We start from the raw sequence: 19,758 nt of genomic DNA, 5'->3' as shown, positions 1-19,758 counted from the left end.
GTACACTCAGCCCTTGCCTCCCAGATTGCCGTGCCCCACTCACGAGCCCGTCCAATAAGGAGAGATATGACGTAGGCGACACGAGCAGTGCTCCTGGAGTAAGTGTTGGGCTGGAGAGAAAACACAATATCACACTGGGTGAGGAACGAGCGGCATTCAGTGGGCTCCCCAGAGTAACACGGCGGGTTATTGATTCTGGGCTCCGGAGATTCGAAAGCCCTGGAAGTGGCCGGTGGATCGAGGCGGAGATGGTGAACCTGTTCTGTGAGGTTGGAGACTTGGGTGGCCAGGGTCTCAACGGCATGTCGAGCAGCAGACAATTCCTGCTTGTGTCTGCCTAGCATCGCTCCCTGGATCTCGACGGCTGAGTGGAGAGGATCCGAAGTCGCTGGGTCCATTCTTGGTCGGATTCTTCTGTTACGATGCGTGAATGAGGACCCAAAAGCGAATCAACTTAAACAGAGCTTCTTTAATTACCAAACATAGGTAGGCTCAGATGGACCGGCAGATTCCGACAGGACAGGACAAGATTACAGCAAACATGACGACAGTCTGGTTCAGGCATGAATGACACAAACAAACAAGAATCCGACAAGGACAGGAGCAGAAACAGAGAGAGATATAGGGACCTAATCAGAGGGAAAAAAGGGAACAGGTGGGGAACGGGGTGAATGGGTAGTTAGAGGAGACAAGGGACAGCTGGGGGAAAGCGGGGGAGAAAAGGTAACCTAACACGACCAGCAGAGGGAGACAGGGTGAAGGGAAAGGACAGAGACAAGACAACATGACAGTACATGACATTTTCTCTCAGTTTCAGGATCTGGAGTACCTGTACATTAAGGGCTGTTTTACTCAAATCCTTCCATCTGGGAACAGTCACCTTCCAAATCTGCAGTATTTGCATTTGGATGGTTTGGGCTTTGGGTGCTGTGATTGTCATTTTGGGCCTCATACATTCAGAGATTTAGTCAAGCTGAGTCATTTGACCATATGGAGTTATAGACTATCAGCAATGTCCCCAGATCTTTCCCATGGCATTCCTCTGTTACAAAGTCTCATTATTAGTGAACCCTGTGTAGAAGATTTGTCAGAGATACTATGCAGAATAATGAATATAAAGTCACTTATAGAGCTAAAAATAGAAGCACCAGAGATACAATCGATAAACCAATCAAACTGCTCCATTTTAATAACCAACGAAAGCATGAAACCTGTTTTTAACAATCTAGCATTCTCTGACTTCTTATTTGGTGAAATAACACATATAGAGGAAGGTGCACTGGCTTGGCTCCAGAACCTCACAAGGTTAACAGGGGCTTTCAGCCAAGAAGTCCTACTGGACCTTCCCCTGTCTGGGATAAAACAAATCCAGGACTTCAGTTGCTATGGTAGCAATGAAATAGATATTGAAAGTATCTGTAATGTAGTGTTTTTGTTTTCAATCAAGAAATTATATGTAAACAATTTCAATACAAGCAGCCTCTCTATGTCCAGTGTTGAATTGTGCATTGGGCTAGAATATATGTATTTACATGGCATTTTCTGTTCTACTCCATATTTGGATTGGCATTTTATTTCCAGTCTAAAAAACCTTAACCAATTAACAATAGCCGGCCTGGAAGACAACAGACTTGATATTTGCTCCTTCCAAAAACAACCAATAACATGGTTAACAAAACTGACTTTAGGGTTGAACAATATACAGATGCTTTTTGCTAAACAATTTATCTGTCTTGTTAACCTACAGTATTTAGATTTAGCAGATAATTCAATTTCAAACATTGACGACTTTGCTTTCCTGGGATTAACAAATCTGAAATCCTTAGACATTTCAAGAAATAAGATAACACAGATAAATACAAACACATTTTATGGTTTACAACTGACAAAACTGACTTTAAGGTTGAACAAGCTACACATGCTTTTTGCTAAACAATTTAGCTGTCTTGTTAAGCTCCTGTATCTCGATATAAAACAGAATTTAATTTCAAACATTGAAGACTTTGCTTTCCTGGGATTGACAAATCTGGAGTGCTTGGACATTACAAGAAATAAGATAACACAGATAAATGCAAACACATTTTATGGTTTACATAGTTTGACATGGTTAGACCTCAGGAACAATCCACTTATTCACAACATTGAGGCAATGTCTTTCACACACCTCATGTCTCTTAGACAAGTGTTTCTCGGGCAAGTGCACAACCCACTAACAGAACCTGTGATCAAGCTGAATCTGACACTTATATTTGGTGGAATTCTGAGTCAGCTGACTCATCTGTACATTAGTTCAGCTATGAGGCCAATGCAGTTGACTATCGGCAGTAACATCACATCTAAACAGAACCTGAGTCTCCAGCTCAAAGGCCAGACGGTGTCATTTCAGGACTGTGACAGACCTTTCTTTCAGTCTGTAACCCATCTTCATGCTGATGCTGAAGAATTCCTTTGTGGATCTGAATTCATGGGAAAGTACTTCACGTCTGTGGAGACATTTGACTACAGATCGAAGCTTTCAGCTAAAAGGGTTGATTTAACATCAATTAATCAGCTGATTCACCTGAGGAAACTGACTCTACGACAGGTGGATCTTTTAATACAGCGTTCTGCCGACATCATTTTTCACAACTTGACCAAACTGGAGGTTCTGGAACTTGACAACTGCAGGATTTACTCTTTGGAGGGGAGTTTAACTAAAGACTTGAAATCTTTGAAAAGAGTGTATTTGCATATAGAGAACATTTATAATGTATTCTACAGCTTTATTGAACCTCTCTCTAGCCTTAAGCTTTTGACATTTGATAATTTACAGATGTTTTGCAGTTGTGACAATGCTTGGCTCATTACATGGGCAAAGGGGTACAGGCAGGTTGAAGTGATCATGCTTACTCCGTATACTAGTCCCGTTATGTATGCTTTGGAGGACTTGATATGCTTGTCGGACAATGGAATAGACACACCTAATTTTGTCAGGTACACAGAAGCCAACTGCACAACCGAGGTTGGCTTTGTGCTCTTTGTTGCGACTGGCCTGGGAGTCCTGTTCTTCATGCTGGTGGTGTTGGTCCATAACCTGGCCGGCCCCTACCTCCTCCCCCTCTACCACATCACCCTTGGCTGGCTGTTAGAAGCCATGCGATCCAACACCAGGGGGCGCTACCATTACGATGCGTTTGTCTCCTATAGCGGGAAGGACGAGCGCTGGGTGGTGGAGGAGCTGCTACCTAACCTGGAGCAGAGGGGTCCTCCTTTCCTGCGCCTCTGTCTGCACAGCAGGGACTTCCAGCTGGGGAAGGACATTGTGGAGAACATCACAGACAGCCTCTACCGGAGCCGCCACACCCTCTGCCTAGTCAGCCGCCACTACCTACGCAGTAACTGGTGCTCTCTGGAGATGAAGCTGGCCACCTACAGGCTGCAGCTGGAGCAAAGGGACATCCTCCTCCTGGTCTTCCTTGAGAAGATCCCCCCTCGCCGTCTGTCTGCCCACCACAGGCTGGCTCGCCTGCTGAAAACCAGGACTTATCTGGACTGGCCCCAGGACCCCCTTCAGCACCAGGCATTCTGGGACAGACTGTGGGCTAAACTGAAACCTCAGACTGAGCATGAGATCAGATGTTGATGTAGAACCTTGGGTATAGAAATGTGACATCATAAGTTGATGTAGAACCTTGTGGACTGAAATGTGACATTAGATTTTGATGTAGAACCTTGTGGACTGAAATGTGACATCAGAGGTTGATGTAGAACCTTGTGGACTGAAATGTGACATCAGATTTTGATGTAGAACCTTGTGGACTGAAACGTGACATCAGATGTTGATGTAGAACCTTGTGGACTGAAATGTGACATCAGAGGTTGATGTAGAACCTTGTGGACTGAAATGTGACATCAGAGGTTGATGTAGAACCTTGTGGACTGAAATGTGACATCAGAGGTTGATGTAGAACCTTGTGGACTGAAATGTGACATCAGAGGTTGATGTAGAACCTTGTGGACTGAAACGTGACATCAGATGTTGATGTAGAACCTTGTGGACTGAAATGTGACATCAGAGGTTGATGTAGAACCTTGTGGACTGAAATGTGACATCAGAGGTTGATGTAGAACCTTGTGTTATTGCAGATGCAATGTTGACAAATATGTTGAGCTGTTGAATTTGTTGTTAAAAGTCCTCCGTACAAAATGTCTACCGTTGTTTGAAATGTGTCTTGTCAATTCCTTTTAAAAGCTCTGTCTGGAGTGTACTTTTTGCGATTCATCTGAAATTACTTTTAATAGCCTTATTTAAATTGCTCATAAAAAAGCCTAAACATTTTTTAAATTCCCAAAATTGTATATATCCTATTTGTATTTTTAAACACCTAATTGCTAACACATATCTTTGTTTGTATATTTGTTGCTAAGAGGAACTGAAAAAGGGTGTGACTACTGTGTACTGCAGTGAATGACTAAACATACATACAACATGTCCAATGACCATGAACCAGTTATTAATGACTATACATGAATGACCAATGACCATGAACCAGTTATTAATGACTATACATGAATGACCAATGACCATGAACCAGTTAATAATGACTATACATGAATGACCAATGACCATGAAGCAGTTATTAATGACTATACATGAATGACCACGATGCAGATATTTTATTTGAACATCGATCGAAGAGATTTGTACAGAAATGTTGTTGCTAGTTGTTTAACTAAATGTTGTTGCAAGTGTTTTAACTAAATCTGTTTGCTATTTGTTTACCAAAATGTAGTTGCTAGTTGTTTAACTAAATGTAATTGCTAGTTGTTTAGCTAAATGTGTTGTTATTTGTTTAAATAAATGTGTTGCTATTTGTTTAACTAATTGTAGTTGCTAGTTGTTAACTAAATGTTGTTTTTAGTTGTTTAACTAAAGGTAGCTAGTTGTTTAACATTTTGAAGATGCTAGGTGTTTAACTAAATGTAGCTGCTAGTTGTATAACTAAATCTAGTTGTTAGTTGTTTAACTAAATGTGTTGCTTGTTGTTTAATTAAATGCAGTTGCTATTTCTTTAACCAATTGTAGTTTCTATTTGTTTACCTAAATGTAGTTGCTAGGTGTTTAACTAAATGTGTTGCTAGTTGTTTAACTTAATGTGTTGCTAGTTTTTTAACCAATTGTAGTTTCTATTTGTTTACCTAAATGTAGTTGCTAGTTGTTTAGCTAAATGTGTTGCTAGTTGTTTAACTGAATGGGTTGCTAGTTGTTTAACTTAATGGGTTGCTAGTTGTTTAACTTAATGGGTTGCTAGTTGTTTAACTTAATGGGTTGCTAGTTGTTTAACTTAATGGGTTGCTAGTTGTTTAACTTAATGGGTTGCTAGTTGTTTAACTGAATGGGTTGCTAGTTGTTTAACTGAATGGGTTGCTAGTTGTTTAACTTAATGGGTTGCTAGTTGTTTAACTTAATGGGTTGCTAGTTGTTTAGCTAAATGTGTTGCTAGGTGTTTAACTAAATGTGTTGCTAGTTGTTTAACTAACGGTGTTGCTTGAGTGTAGCCTGTATATGGTTCATGGCTCATATATTTGATACATTTCTTAACTCATGGGAGTGGGGAGGTGTACCCCTTTCTGGACAATGAAGTAATTTCTGCGCAATATTGGAGGTAACATAGTTTTATTGAATTATTTCATTACTGTTTATGCTTTTGATAAAGGCTTTCATCCGAAATGTTGGAAACTGTCTTCTGTATTCTGTTTTTAAATAAAGAGCATCACTGCATAGAATAACTCATTGTACTGTTCTATTCTAGAATGCCTCCATATTCTCTATTCTATAAGTTCTTAGATCTGACACATGCAGAACAGATAACTGTCTCTAACTGAGGCCAGCTTTCAGCAGCTTGCCCAGGCTATCAATGCTCTGACTACAGTAGACCACAGAGTAAGCCTGATATGTCTGGTTAACCTCCATTATCATGGTGTATGATGGAGACTCCAGCCTTATCAGTTCTAGTCACAGATAAGCATCATCCCTCCAGCTAAAGGTCAGGTCTTCCCCGGTGGTAACCTCGACTGAGACCTGAAGAATTATCCTACTAGAGTCCTAGGCTTGAGTTCTGTTTTAATTTCATCTTTATTTTACCAGGTATTTTGACATAGAACACATCTTCATTTCAGAACTAGGCTTGAGTTCTGTTTTAATTTAATCTGAGTCCTGAGTACTGAGTCAGTGTGTGGGGTACAGGTACTGAGTCAGTGTGCAGGGGTATAGGTAATGAGTCAGTGTGCAGGGGTAGTGGTACTGAGTCAGTTTTCAGGGTTACAGGTTAGTTGAGGTTATTTGTACATGTAGGACTTATCATACGAGTAGAGGTGTTAACCCCGATGTCCTGGCTATATTTCTAATCTGGACCTCATACCGTCATGACCATCTAACTCTCCCCAGCATTGGCTCATCTCTCCTCTCCCCTGTAACTATTCCCTAGGTTGTTAATGTAAATGAAGATGTGTTCTCTGTCAAAATACCTGGTAAAATAAAGATGAAATTAAAACAGTATTCAAGCCTAGGACTCTAGTAGGATAATTCTTCAGGTCTCAGGCAAGGTTACCACCGGGGAAGACCTGACCTTTAGCTGGAGGGATGATGCTTATCTGTGACTAGAACTGATAAGGCTGGAGTCTCCATCATACACCATGATAATGGAGGTTAACCAGACATATCAGGCTTACTCTGTGGTCTACTGTAGTCAGAGCATTGATAGCCTGGGCAAGCTGCTGAAAGCTGGCCTCAGTTAGAGACAGTTATCTGTTCTGCATGTGTCAGATCTAAGAACTTATAGAATAGAGAATATGGAGGCATTCTAGAATAGAACAATACAATGAGTTATTCTAATGCAGTGATGCTCTTTATTTAAAAACAGAAGACAGAAGACAGTTTCCAACATTTCGGATGAAAGCCTTTATCAAAAGCATAAACAGTAATGAAATAATTCAATAAAACTATGTTACCTCCAATATTGCGCAGAAATTACTTCATTGTCCAGAAAGGGGTACACCTCCCCACTCCCGTGAGTTAAGAAATGTATCAAATATATGAGCCATGAACCATATACAGGCTACACTCAAGCAACACCGTTAGTTAAACAACTAGCAACACATTTAGTTAAACACCTAGCAACACATTTAGCTAAACAACTAGCAACACATTTAGCTAAACAACTAGCAACCCATTAAGTTAAACAACTAGCAACCCATTCAGTTAAACAACTAGCAACACATTTAGCTAAACAACTAGCAACTACATTTAGGTAAACAAATAGAAACTACAATTGGTTAAAGAAATAGCAACTGCATTTAATTAAACAACTAGCAACACATTTAATTAAACAACTAGCAACACATTTAGTTAAACAACTAGCAACTAGATTTAGTTCTACAACTAGCAGCTACATTTAGTTAAACAACTAGCAACACATTTAGTTAAACAACTACCAACTAGATTTAGTTCTACAACTAGCAGCTACATTTAGTTAAACAACTAGCATCTTCAAAATGTTAAACAACAAGCTACCTTTAGTTAAACCACAAAAGTCTACATTTAGTTAACAACTAGCAACTACAATTAGTTGAACAAATAGCAACACATTTATTTAAAAAATAACAACATGATTTAGCTAAACAACTCGCAATTAGATTTAGTTAAAAAACTTCAACACATTGAGTTAAACATCTAGCTACTGCATTTTAGTTAAACAACTAACAACACATTTAGTTAAACAACTAGCAACTACATTTAGCTAAACAACTAGCAACTACATTTAGTTAAACAACTAGCAACTACATTTAGTTAAACAACTAGCAACAACATTTAGTTAAACAACTAGCAACTACATTTAGTTAAACAACTAGCAACTACATTTAGTTAAACAACTAGCAACTACATTTAGTTAAACAACTAGCAACTACATTTTGGTAAACAAATAGCAAAGACATTTAGTTAAAACATTTGCAACAACATTTAGTTAAACAACTAGCAACAACATTTCTGTACAAATCTCTTCGATCGATGTTCAAATAAAATATCTGCATCGTGGTCATTCATGTATAGTCATTAATAACTGCTTCATGGTCATTGGTCATTCATGTATAGTCATTAATAACTGCTTCATGGTCATTGGTCATTCATGTATAGTCATTAATAACTGCTTCATGGTCATTGGTCATTCATGTATAGTCATTAATAACTGGTTCATGGTCATTGGTCATTCATGTATAGTCATTAATAACTGGTTCATGGTCATTGGTCATTAATGTATTGTCATTAATAACTGGTTCATGGTCATTGGTCATTAATGTATTGTCATTAATAACTGCTTCATAGTCATTGGACATTAATGTATTGTCATTAATAACTGCTTCATAGTCATTGGACATTCATGTTTTGTCATTAATAACTGCTTCATGGTCATTGGTCATTCATGTATAGTCATTAATAACTGCTTCATGGTCATTGGTCATTCATGTATAGTCATTAATAACTGGTTCATGGTCATTGGTCATTCATGTATAGTCATTAATAACTGCTTCATGGTCATTGGACATTCATGTATAGTCATTAATAACTGGTTCATGGTCATCGGTCATTCATGTATAGTCATTAATAACTGGTTCATGGTCATTGGTCATTCATGTATAGTCATTAATAACTGCTTCATGGCCATTGGTCATTCATGTATAGTCATTAATAACTGCTTCATGGCCATTGGTCATTCATGTATAGTCATTAATAACTGCTTCATGGTCATTGGACATTCATGTTTAGTCATTCACTTCAGTACACAGTAGTCACACCCTTTTTCAGTTCCTCTTAGCAACAAATATACAAACAAAGATATGTGTTAGCAATTAGGTGTTTAAAAATACAAATAGGATCAGATAAAATTTAGGGAATTTATAAAATGTGGCTTTTTTATGAGCAATTTAAATAAGGCTATTAAAAGTAATTTCAGATGAATCACAAAAAGTAAACTCCAGACAGAGCATTTAAAAGGAATTGACAAAACAAATTTCAAACAGTGGTAGACATTTTGTACGGAGGACTTTTAACAACAAATTCAACAGCTCAACATATGTGTCAACATTGCATGTCACATTTCAGTCCACAAGGTTAAACATCATCTTCTCATGTCACATTTCAGTCCACAAGGTTCTACATCAACCTGTGAAGACACAAGTCAGTCTACACAGTCCTACATCAACCTCTGGTCAAATTTCTATACCCAAGGTTCTACATCAACCTCTGATGTCACATTTCAGTCCACAAGGTTCTACATCAACAGCTGATGTCTAACTTCAGTCCACAAGGTTCAACATCAACCTCTGATGTCACTTTTCAGTTCACAAGGTTCTACATCAACAGCTGATGTCTAGCTTCAGTCCACAAGGTTCAACATCAACCTCTGATCTCAAGCTCAGTCTGAGGTTTCAGTTTAGCCCACAGTCTGTCCCAGAATGCCTGGTGCTGAAGGGGGTCCTGGGGCCAGTCCAGATAAGTCCTGGTTTTCAGCAGGCGAGCCAGCCTGTGGTGGGCAGACAGACGGCGAGGGGGGATCTTCTCAAGGAAGACAAGGAGGAGGATGTCCCTTTGCTCCAGCTGCAGCCTGTAGGTGGCCAGCTTCATCTCCAGAGAGCACCAGTTACTGCGTAGGTAGTGGCGGCTGACTAGGCAGAGAGTGTGGCGGCTCCGGTAGAGGCTGTCTGTGATGTTCTCCACAATGTCCTTCCCCAGCTGGAAGTCCCTGCTGTGCAGACAGAGGCGCAGGAAAGGAGGACCCCTCTGCTCCAGATTGGGAAGCAGCTCCTCCACCACCCAGCGCTCGTCCTTCCCGCTATAGGAGACAAACGCATCGTAGTGGTAGCGCCCCCTGGTGTTGGATCGCATGGCTTCTAACAGCCAGCCAAGGGTGATGTGGTAGAGGGGGAGGAGGTAGGGGCCGGCCAGGTTATGGACCAACACCACCAGCATGAAGAACAGGACTCCCAGACCAGTCGCAACAAAGAGCACTAAGCCAACCTCGGTTGTGCAGTTGGCTTCTGTGTACCTGACAAAATAAGGTGTGTCTATTCCATTGTCCGACAAGCATATCAAGTCCTCCAAAGCATACATACCGGTTTTAGCATTCGGACCAAGCATGATGACTTCAACCTGCCTGCACCCCTTTGCCCATGTAATGAGCCAAGCATTGTCACAACTGCAAAACATCTGTAAATTATCAAATGTCAAAAGCTTAAGACTAGAGAGAGGTTCAGTAAAGCTGTAGAATACATTATAAATGTTCTCTATATGCAAATACACTCTTTTCAAAGATTTCAAGTCTTTAGTTAAACTCCCCTCTAAAGAGTAAATCCTGCAGTGGTACATTTCCAGAACCTCCAGTTTGGTCAAGTTGTGAAAAATGATGTCGGCAGAACGCTGTATTAAAAGATCCACCTGTCGTAGAGTCAGTTTCCTCAGGTGAATCAGCTGATTAATTGATGTTAAATCAACCCTTTTAGCTGAAAGCTTTGATCTGTAGTCAAATGTCTCCACAGACGTGAAGTACTTTCCCATGAATTCAGATCCACAAAGGAATTCTTCAGCATCAGCATGAAGATGGGTTACAGACTGAAAGAAAGGTCTGTCACAGTCCTGAAATGACACCGTCTGGCCTTTGAGCTGGAGACTCAGGTTCTGTTTAGATGTGATGTTACTGCCGATAGTCAACTGCATTGGCCTCATAGCTGAACTAATGTACAGACGAGTCAGTTGACTCAGAATTCCACCAAATATAAGTGTCAGATTCAGCTTGATCACAGGTTCTGTTAGTGGGTTGTGCACTTGCCCGAGAAACACTTGTCTAAGAGACATGAGGTGTGTGAAAGACATTGCCTCAATGTTGTGAATAAGTGGATTGTTCCTGAGGTCTAACCATGTCAAACTATGTAAACCAGAAAATGTGTTTGCATTTATCTGTGTTATGTTATTACTTGTAATGTCTAAGGACTCCAGATTCGTTAATCCCAGGAAAGCAAAGTCTTCAATGTTTGAAATTAAATTCTGTGTCAAGTCCAGATACTGCAGCTTAACAAGACAGATAAATTGTTTAGCAAAAGGCATTAGATTTTTCAACCCTAAAGTGCATTTTGTTAACCATGTTATTGGTTGTTTTTGGAAAGAGCAAATATCTAGTCTGTTATCTTCCAGGCCGACTATTTTTAATTGATTAAGGTTTTTGAGACTGGAAATAAAATTCCATTCCAAATGGGGAGAAGGATGGACGGATCCAAGTCCACTTAAATACATATATTCTAGCCCAGTGCACAATTCAACACTGGACATAGAGAGGCTGCTTGTATTGAAATTGTTTACATATATTTTCTTGATTGAAAGCAAAAACACTACATTACAGATACTTTCAATATCAATGACATTGATCCCAGAGCAACTGAAGTCCTGGATTTGTTTAATCCCAGACAGGGGAAGGTCCAGTAGGACTTCCTGGCTGAAAACCCCTGTTAACCTTGTGAGGTTCTGGAGCCAAGCCAGTGAACCTTCCTCTATATGTGTTATTTCACCAAATGATAAGTCAATCCTCGCTAGATTTATAAAAACAGGTGTCATGCTTTCGTTGGTGTTTAAGACGGAGCAGTTTGAAATGTTTAACGATTGTATGTTTGTTGCGTCTACATATAACCTAACAAGTGACTTAATTTTCATAATTCTGCATGCTATCTCTGACAAATCCTCTAAATAGGGTTCCCTAATGATGAGACTTTGTAACAGAGGAATGCCATGAAAAACATCCGGGGCCATTGCTGACAGTCTATAACTCCAAAGAGTCAAATGACTTAGGTTGACGAGATCTCTGAATGTATGGGGCCCAATATGACATTCACAGCAATCATAGTCCATTCCCCAATTACTTAAGTACATATGTTGCAGATTTGGAAGGTGACTGTTCCCAGATGGAAGGATTTGAGTAAAACAGCCTTTAATGCACAGGTACTCCAGATCCTGAAACTGAGAGAAAAAGCCCAGAGACATGGATCTATTTTCACCATGTGTCATAAATATGCAGAGGGTATTGATATTAGGGGGAAGTCCAAGTAGATCCTCCTCGATGGCTGTGACATCTTGACAGGCAGCAGTGTAACGTTCTGCATGATGAGGTATGTGGCTGCAGATCCAGGTGGGAAAGTGTCCCAAGTCTTCACTACTGTCATAAATCTGGCATTTAGGATGCATCCATCAACTAGAACTCTGAATCCACAGGAACAGGACGGCAGGGTTGGAAAACATAGATCTCATCTCTTCCAATGTCAGTCAAATCTACTGAGATAATTGTCAGAATAGTTTGGTTCCGGTGGATCTCTGTAGGACGTTGGTTTGATACAGTAAAACCCTTATGAACGCTGTAAACATTATGGAGTCTCTGGTCTTCTTGTTGTTTGTCAGATGGGTTCCTCCTTGGTAACTAACAGCAGTTCATACCTTTTGGTTGTTCCAGTGTTCTTCCCTTTCACCCCTGCAGTTGAATTGTATCTCAAGGTAACAGGAGTAAATATTTAATGGTTAGTTTGGTTCCAAAAGTAAAGTAACAATAAAATGTTCCATGGTCATTGAAGAAATGGATGCAGAGCTAAAGAAAATATTTACCAGGTAGACTAAAATAAAAAGTAATAATTGAAGGTAACACAATTAGAATAACAATAATGAGGTTATATACAGGGGCACCGGTACCGAGTCAGTGTGCAGGGTTGCAGGTACTGATTCAGTGTGCAGGGGTACAGGTACCGAGTCAGTGTGTGGGGGTACAGGTACTGAGTCAGTGTGTGGGGTACAGGTACTGAGTCAGTGTGCAGGGGTACAGGTACTGAGTCAATGTGCAGGGGTACAGGTACTGAGTCAGTTTTCTCGATTACAGGTTAGTTGAGGTTATTTGTACATGCAGGACTTATCATACGAGTAGAGGTGTTAACCCCGATGTCCTGGCTATATTTCTAATCTGGACCTCATACCGTCATGACCATCTAACTCTCCCCAGCTTTGGCTCATCCCTCCTCTCCCCTGTAACTATTCCCCAGGTTGTTAATGTAAATGAAGATGTGTTCTCTGTCAAAATACCTGGTAAAATAAAGATTAAATTAAAACTGAACTCAAGCCTAGGACTCTAGTAGGATAATTCTTCAGCTCTCAGGCGAGGTTACCACCGGGGAAGACCTGACCTTTAGCTGGAGGGATGATGCTTATCTGTGACTAGAACTGATAAGGCTGGAGTCTCCATCATACACCATGATAATGGAGGTTAACCAGACATATCAGGCTTACTCTGTGGTCTACTGTAGTCAGAGCATTGATAGCCTGTGCAAGCTGCTGAAAGCTGGCCTCAGTTAGAGATCTGTTCTGCATGTGTCATATCTAAGAACTTATAGAATAGAGAATATAGAGGCATTCTAGAATAGAACAATACAATGAGGTATTCTAATGCAGGGATGCTCTTTATTTAAAAACAGAAGAGAAACAGAAACAGTTTCCAACATTTCGGATGAATGCCTTTATCAAAAGCATAAACAGTAATGAAATAATTCAATAAAACTATGTTACCTCAAATATTGCGCAGAAATTACTTCATTGTCCAGAAAGGGGTACACCTCCCCACACCCATGAGTTAAGAATTGTATCAAATATATGTGCCATGAACCATATACAGGCTACACTCAAGCAACACCGTTAGTTAAACAACTAGCAACACATTTAGTTAAACAACTAGCAACACATTTAGTTTAACACCTAGCAACACATTAAGTTAAACAACTAGCAACACATTTAGTTAAACAACTAGCAACACATTTAGTTAAACAACTAGCAACACATTTAGTTTAACGCCTAGCAACTACATTTAGGTAAACAAATAGAAACTACAATTGGTTAAAGAAATAGCAACTACATTTAATTAAACAACTAGCAATTACATTTAGTTAAACAACTAGCAACTACATTTAGTTAAACAACTAGCAACTACATTTAGTTATACAACTAGCAGCTACATTTAGTTATACAACTAGCATCTTCAAAATGTTAAACAACAAGCAACTACCTTTAGTTAAACAACTAAAAACGACATTTAGTTAACAACTAGCAACTACAATTAGTTAAACAAATAGCAACACATTTATTTAAACACATGGCAACATGATTTAGCTAAACAACTCACAATTACATTTAGTTAAACATCTAGCTACTGCATTTTAGTTAAACAACTAACAACACATTTAGTTAAATAACTAGCAACTAGATTTAGTTAAACAACTAGCAACTACATTTAGCTAAACAACTAGCAATTACATTTAGTTAAACAACTAGCAACAACATTTTGGTAAACAAATAGCAAAGACATTTAGTTAAAACATTTGCAACAACATTTAGTTAAACAACTAGCAACAACATTTCTGTACAAATATCTTCGATCGATGTTCAAATAAAATATCTGCATCGTGGTCATTCATGTATAGTCATTAATAACTGCTTCATGGTCATTGGTCATTCATGTATAGTCATTAATAACTGGTTCATGGTCATTGGTCATTCATGTATAGTCATTAATAACTGCTTCATGGTCATTGGACATTTATGTATAGTCATTAATAACTGCTTCATGGTCATTGGTCATTCATGTATAGTCATTAATAACTGCTTCATAGTCATTGGTCATTCATGTATAGTCATTAATAACTGGTTCATGGTCATTGGTCATTCATGTATAGTCATTAATAACTGGTTCATGGTCATTGGTCATTCATGTATAGTCATTAATAACTGGTTCATGGTCATTGGACATTCATGTATTGTCATTAATAACTGGTTCATGGTCATTGGTCATTCATGTATAGTCATTAATAACTGGTTCATGGTCATTGGTCATTCATGTATAGTCATTAATAACTGCTTCATAGTCATTGGTCATTCATGTATAGTCATTAATAACTGGTTCATGGTCATTGGACATTCATGTATAGTCATTAATAACTGGTTCATGGTCATTGGTCATTCATGTATAGTCATTAATAACTGGTTCATGGTCATTGGTCATTCATGTATAGTCATTAATAACTGGTTCATGGTCATTGGACATGTTGTATGTATGTTTAGTCATTCACTGCAGTACACAGTAGTCACACCCTTTTTCAGTTCCTCTTAGCAACAAATATACAAACAAAGATATGTGTTAGCAATTAGGTGTTTAAAAATACAAATAGGATCTGATAAAATGTAGGGAATTTATAAAATGTTTAGTCTTTTTTATGAGCAATTTAAATAAGGCTATTAAAAGTAATTTCAGATGAATCGCAAAAAGTACACTCCAGAGAGAGCATTTAAAAGGAATTGACAAAACAAATTTCAAACAGCGGTAGACATTTTGTACGGAGGACTTTCAACAACAAATGCAACAGCTCAACATGTGTCAACATTGCATCTGCAATAACACAAGGTTCTACATCAACCTCGGATGTCACATTTCAGTCCACAAGGTTAAACATCATCTTCTCATGTCACATTTCAGTCCACAAGGTTCTACATCAACCTCTGAAGACACAATTCAGTCTACACAGTCCTACATCAACCTCTGGTCAAATTTCTATACCCAAGGTTCTACATCAACCTCTGATGTCACATTTCAGTCCACAAGGTTCTACATCAACCACTGATCTCATGCTTCAGTCCACAAGGTTCTACATCAACCTCTGATGTCACTTTTCAGTTCACAAGGTTCTACATCAACAGCTGATGTCTAGCTTCAGTCCACAAGGTTCAACATCAACCTCTGATCTCAAGCTCAGTCTGAGGTTTCAGTTTAGCCCACAGTCTGTCCCAGAATGCCTGGTGCTGAAGGGGGTCCTGGGGCCAGTCCAGATAAGTCCTGGTTTTCAGCAGGCGAGCCAGCCTGTGGTGGGCAGACAGACGGCGAGGGGGGATCTTCTCCAGGAAGACCAGAAGGAGGATGTCCCTTTGCTCCAGCTGCAGCCTGTAGGTGGCCAGCTTCATCTCCAGAGAGCACCAGTTACTGCGTAGGTAGTGGCGGCTGACTAGGCAGAGAGTGTGGCGGCTCCGGTAGAGGCTGTCTGTGATGTTCTCCACAATGTCCTTCCCCAGCTGGAAGTCCCTGCTGTGCAGACAGAGGCGCAGGAAAGGAGGACCCCTCTGCTCCAGATTGGGAAGCAGCTCCTCCACCACCCAGCGCTCGTCCTTCCCGCTATAGGAGACAAACGCATCGTAGTGGTAGCGCCCCCTGGTGTTGGATCGCATGGCTTCTAACAGCCAGCCAAGGGTGATGTGGTAGAGGGGGAGGAGGTAGGGGCCGGCCAGGTTATGGACCAACACCACCAGCATGAAGAACAGGACTCCCAGGCCAGTCGCAACAAAGAGCACAAAGCCAACCTCTGTTGTGCAGTTGGCTTCTGTGTACTTGACAAAATTAGGTGTGTCTATTCCATTGTCCGACAAGCATATCAAGTCCTCCAAAGCATACATACCGGTTTTAGCATACGGACCAAGCATGATCACTTCAACCTGCCTGCACCCCTTTGCCCATGTAATGAGCCAAGCATTGTCACAACTGCAAAACATCTGTAAATTATTAAACGTCAAATGCTTAAGACTAGAGAGAGGTTCAGTAAAGCTGTAGAATACATTATAAATGTTCTCTATATGCAAATACACTCTTTTCAAAGATTTCAAGTCTTTAGTTAAACTCCCCTCTAAAGAGTAAATCCTGCAGTGGTACATTTCCAGAACCTCCAGTTTGGTCAAGTTGTGAAAAATGATGTCGGCAGAACGCTGTATTAAAAGATCCACCTGTCGTAGAGTCAGTTTCCTCAGGTGAATCAGCTGATTAATTGATGTTAAATCAACCCTTTTAGCTGAAAGCTTCGATCTGTAGTCAAATGTCTCCACAGACGTGAAGTACTTTCCCATGAATTCAGATCCACAAAGGAATTCTTCAGCATCAGCATGAAGATGGGTTACAGACTGAAAGAAAGGTCTGTCACAGTCCTGAAATGACACCGTCTGGCCTTTGAGCTGGAGACTCAGGTTCTGTTTAGATGTGATGTTACTGCCGATAGTCAACTGCATTGGCCTCATAGCTGAACTAATGTACAGATGAGTCAGCTGACTCAGAATTCCACCAAATATAAGTGTCAGATTCAGCTTGATCACAGGTTCTGTTAGTGGGTTGTGCACTTGCCCGAGAAACACTTGTCTAAGAGACATGAGGTGTGTGAAAGACATTGCCTCAATGTTGTGAATAAGTGGATTGTTCCTGAGGTCTAACCATGTCAAACTATGTAAACCATAAAATGTGTTTGCATTTATCTGTGTTATCTTATTCCTTGTAATGTCTAAGGACTCCAGATTTGTCAATCCCAGGAAAGCAAAGTCTTCAATGTTTGAAATTAAATTATATTTTATATCCAGATACAGGAGCTTAACAAGACAGATAAATTGTTTAGCAAAAAGCATTTGATTTTTCAACCCTAAAGTGAGATTTGTTAACCATGTTATTGGTTGTTTTTGGAAGGAGCAAATATCAAGTCTGTTGTCTTCCAGGCCGACTATGTTTAATTGACTAAGGTTTTTGAGACTGGAAATAAAATGCCAATCCAAATGGGTAGTAGGATGGAAAGACAAAGGTACACTTAAATACATATATTCTAGCCCAGTGCACAATTCAACACTGGACATAGAGAGGCTGCTTGTATTGGCATTGTTTACATATATTTTCTTGATTGAAAGCAAAAACAATACATTACAGATACTTTCAATATCAATGACATTGATCCCAGAGCAACTGAGGACCTGGATTTGTTTTATCCCAGACAGGGGAAGGTCCAGTAGGACTTCCTGGCTGAAAGCCCCTGCTAACCTTGTGAGGTTCTGGAGCCAAGCCAGTGAACCTTCCTCTATGTGTGTTATTTCACCAAATGATAAGCCAACCCTCGCTAGATTTATATAAACAGGTGTCATGCTTTCGTTGGTGTTTAAGACGGAGCAGTTTGAAATGTTTAACGATCGTATGTTTGGTGCGTCTACATATAACCTAACAAGTGACTTAATATTCATAATTCTGCATGCTATCTCTGACAAATCCTCTAAACAGGGTTCCGTAATGATGAGACTTTGTAACAGAGGAATGCCATGGAAAACATCCGGGGACATTGCTGACAGTCTATATCTCCAAAGAATCAAATGACTTAGGTTGACGAGATCTCTGAATGTATGGGGCCCAATATGACATTCACAGCAATCTGAGTCAGTTCCCCATTTACCTAAGTGCATATGTTGCAGATTTGGAAGGTGACTATTCGCAGTTGGAAGGATTTGAGTAAAACAGCCATCAATGTACAGGTACTCTAGATCCTGAAACTGAGAGAAAAAGCCCAGAGACATGGATCTATTTTCACCATGTGTCATATATATGCAGAGGGTATTGATATTAGGGGGAAGTCCAAGTAGATCCTCCTCGATGGCTGTGACATCTTGACAGGCAGCAGTGTAACGTTCTGCATGATGAGGTATGTGGCTGCAGGTCCAGGTGGGAAAGTTTTCCAAGTCTTCACTACTGTCATAAATCTGGCATTTAGGATGCATCCATCCACTAGAACTCTGAATCCACAGGAACAGGACGGCAGGGTGGGAAAACATAGATCTCATCTCTTCCAACGTCAGTCAAATCTACTGAGATAATTGTCAGAATAGTTTGGTTCCGGTTGATCTCTGTAGGACGTTGGTTTGATACAGTAAAACCCTTATGAACGCTGTAAACAGTATGGAGTCTCTGGTCTTCTTGTTGTTTGTCAGATGGGTTCCTCCTTGGTAACTAACAGCAGTTCATACCTTTTGGTTGTTCCAGTGTTCTTCCCTTTCACCCTGCAGTTGAATTGTATCTCAAGGTAACAGGAGTAAATATTTAATGGTTAGTTTGGTTCCAAAAGTAAAGTAACAATCAAATGTCCCACAGACAATGAAGAAATGAATGCAGAGCTGCAACGTGTTCTCTGACCGCCACAGTTGATGTCTGAATGTGTCCGAGGAGCAGCATCCTGTTTGTACAGCACAGTCACACAGTATGTTAAACAGCTTGTGAAAGTCTATTTTTACATGTTTTTTCATGTCTCTCTTTCAGTTCCTGAAAATAAACTTAAAGTCAATAAAAATACAATTAACATGAAGGACCTGTTTGGACATGATAGATTGCAGAAGAACGTTGAGTCTCACTAAAACATCAGCAGATTGTAATGAAATATGAAATAGAGTACAGTACTTCATTTTAGTATTACTTTACTGAATTATCTTTTACATGTACAACTCTTTAATGTATTTGTTCTGTTGACATTATCAATTATTATTAGTTGTATAATGACATTATTACTCTGGGGCTGTAGTCCTCTTCAGAGCCCTGTGACATGCCTCTATAATGACATTATTACTCTGGGGCTGTAGTCCTCTTCAGAGCCCTGTGACATGCTTCTATAATGACATTATTACTCTGGGGCTGTAGTCCTCTTCAGACCCCTGTGACATGCCTCTATAATGACATTATTACTCTGGGGCTGAAGTCCTCTTCAGAGCCCTGTGACATGCCTCTATAATGACATTATTACTCTGGGGCTGTAGTCCTCTTCAGAGCCCTGTGACATGCCTCTATAATGACATTATTACTCTGGGGCTGTAGTCCTCTT

General features: G+C 39.8%; 2 protein-coding genes and 1 pseudogene across 2 annotated transcripts; 1 reads left to right on the top strand and 2 right to left on the bottom strand.

Annotated features, from left to right (window-relative positions):
* Positions 1-2,296: 2,296 nt before the first annotated feature.
* Positions 2,297-3,622, top strand: LOC139423615 (toll-like receptor 13). Its single transcript, XM_071175199.1, has 2 exons — positions 2,297-3,205; positions 3,287-3,622. Exons 1-2 carry the CDS (start codon positions 2,297-2,299, stop codon positions 3,620-3,622), a joined length of 1,245 nt encoding a protein of 414 aa, XP_071031300.1.
* A 5,811-nt stretch (positions 3,623-9,433) lies between these two features.
* LOC139423614 (toll-like receptor 13) lies at positions 9,434-12,328 on the bottom strand (annotated as a pseudogene).
* Positions 12,329-15,699: 3,371 nt separating this feature from the next.
* On the bottom strand, positions 15,700-18,730 carry LOC139424098 (toll-like receptor 13). The gene is made up of 2 exons (XM_071175794.1): positions 17,084-18,730; positions 15,700-16,855 (listed from the first exon to the last, which is right to left on the bottom strand). Exons 1-2 carry the CDS (start codon positions 18,728-18,730, stop codon positions 15,836-15,838), a joined length of 2,667 nt encoding a protein of 888 aa, XP_071031895.1. The 3' UTR covers positions 15,700-15,835.
* Positions 18,731-19,758: the final 1,028 nt, after the last annotated feature.

The sequence above is a fragment of the Oncorhynchus clarkii genome, chromosome 13, assembly GCF_045791955.1.
Source record: "Oncorhynchus clarkii lewisi isolate Uvic-CL-2024 chromosome 13, UVic_Ocla_1.0, whole genome shotgun sequence".
In the NCBI taxonomy this organism is placed as follows: Eukaryota; Metazoa; Chordata; class Actinopteri; order Salmoniformes; family Salmonidae; genus Oncorhynchus; species Oncorhynchus clarkii.
Note: the sequence above shows the minus strand (reverse complement) of the source record. Positions and strands in the feature narration are given on the sequence as shown.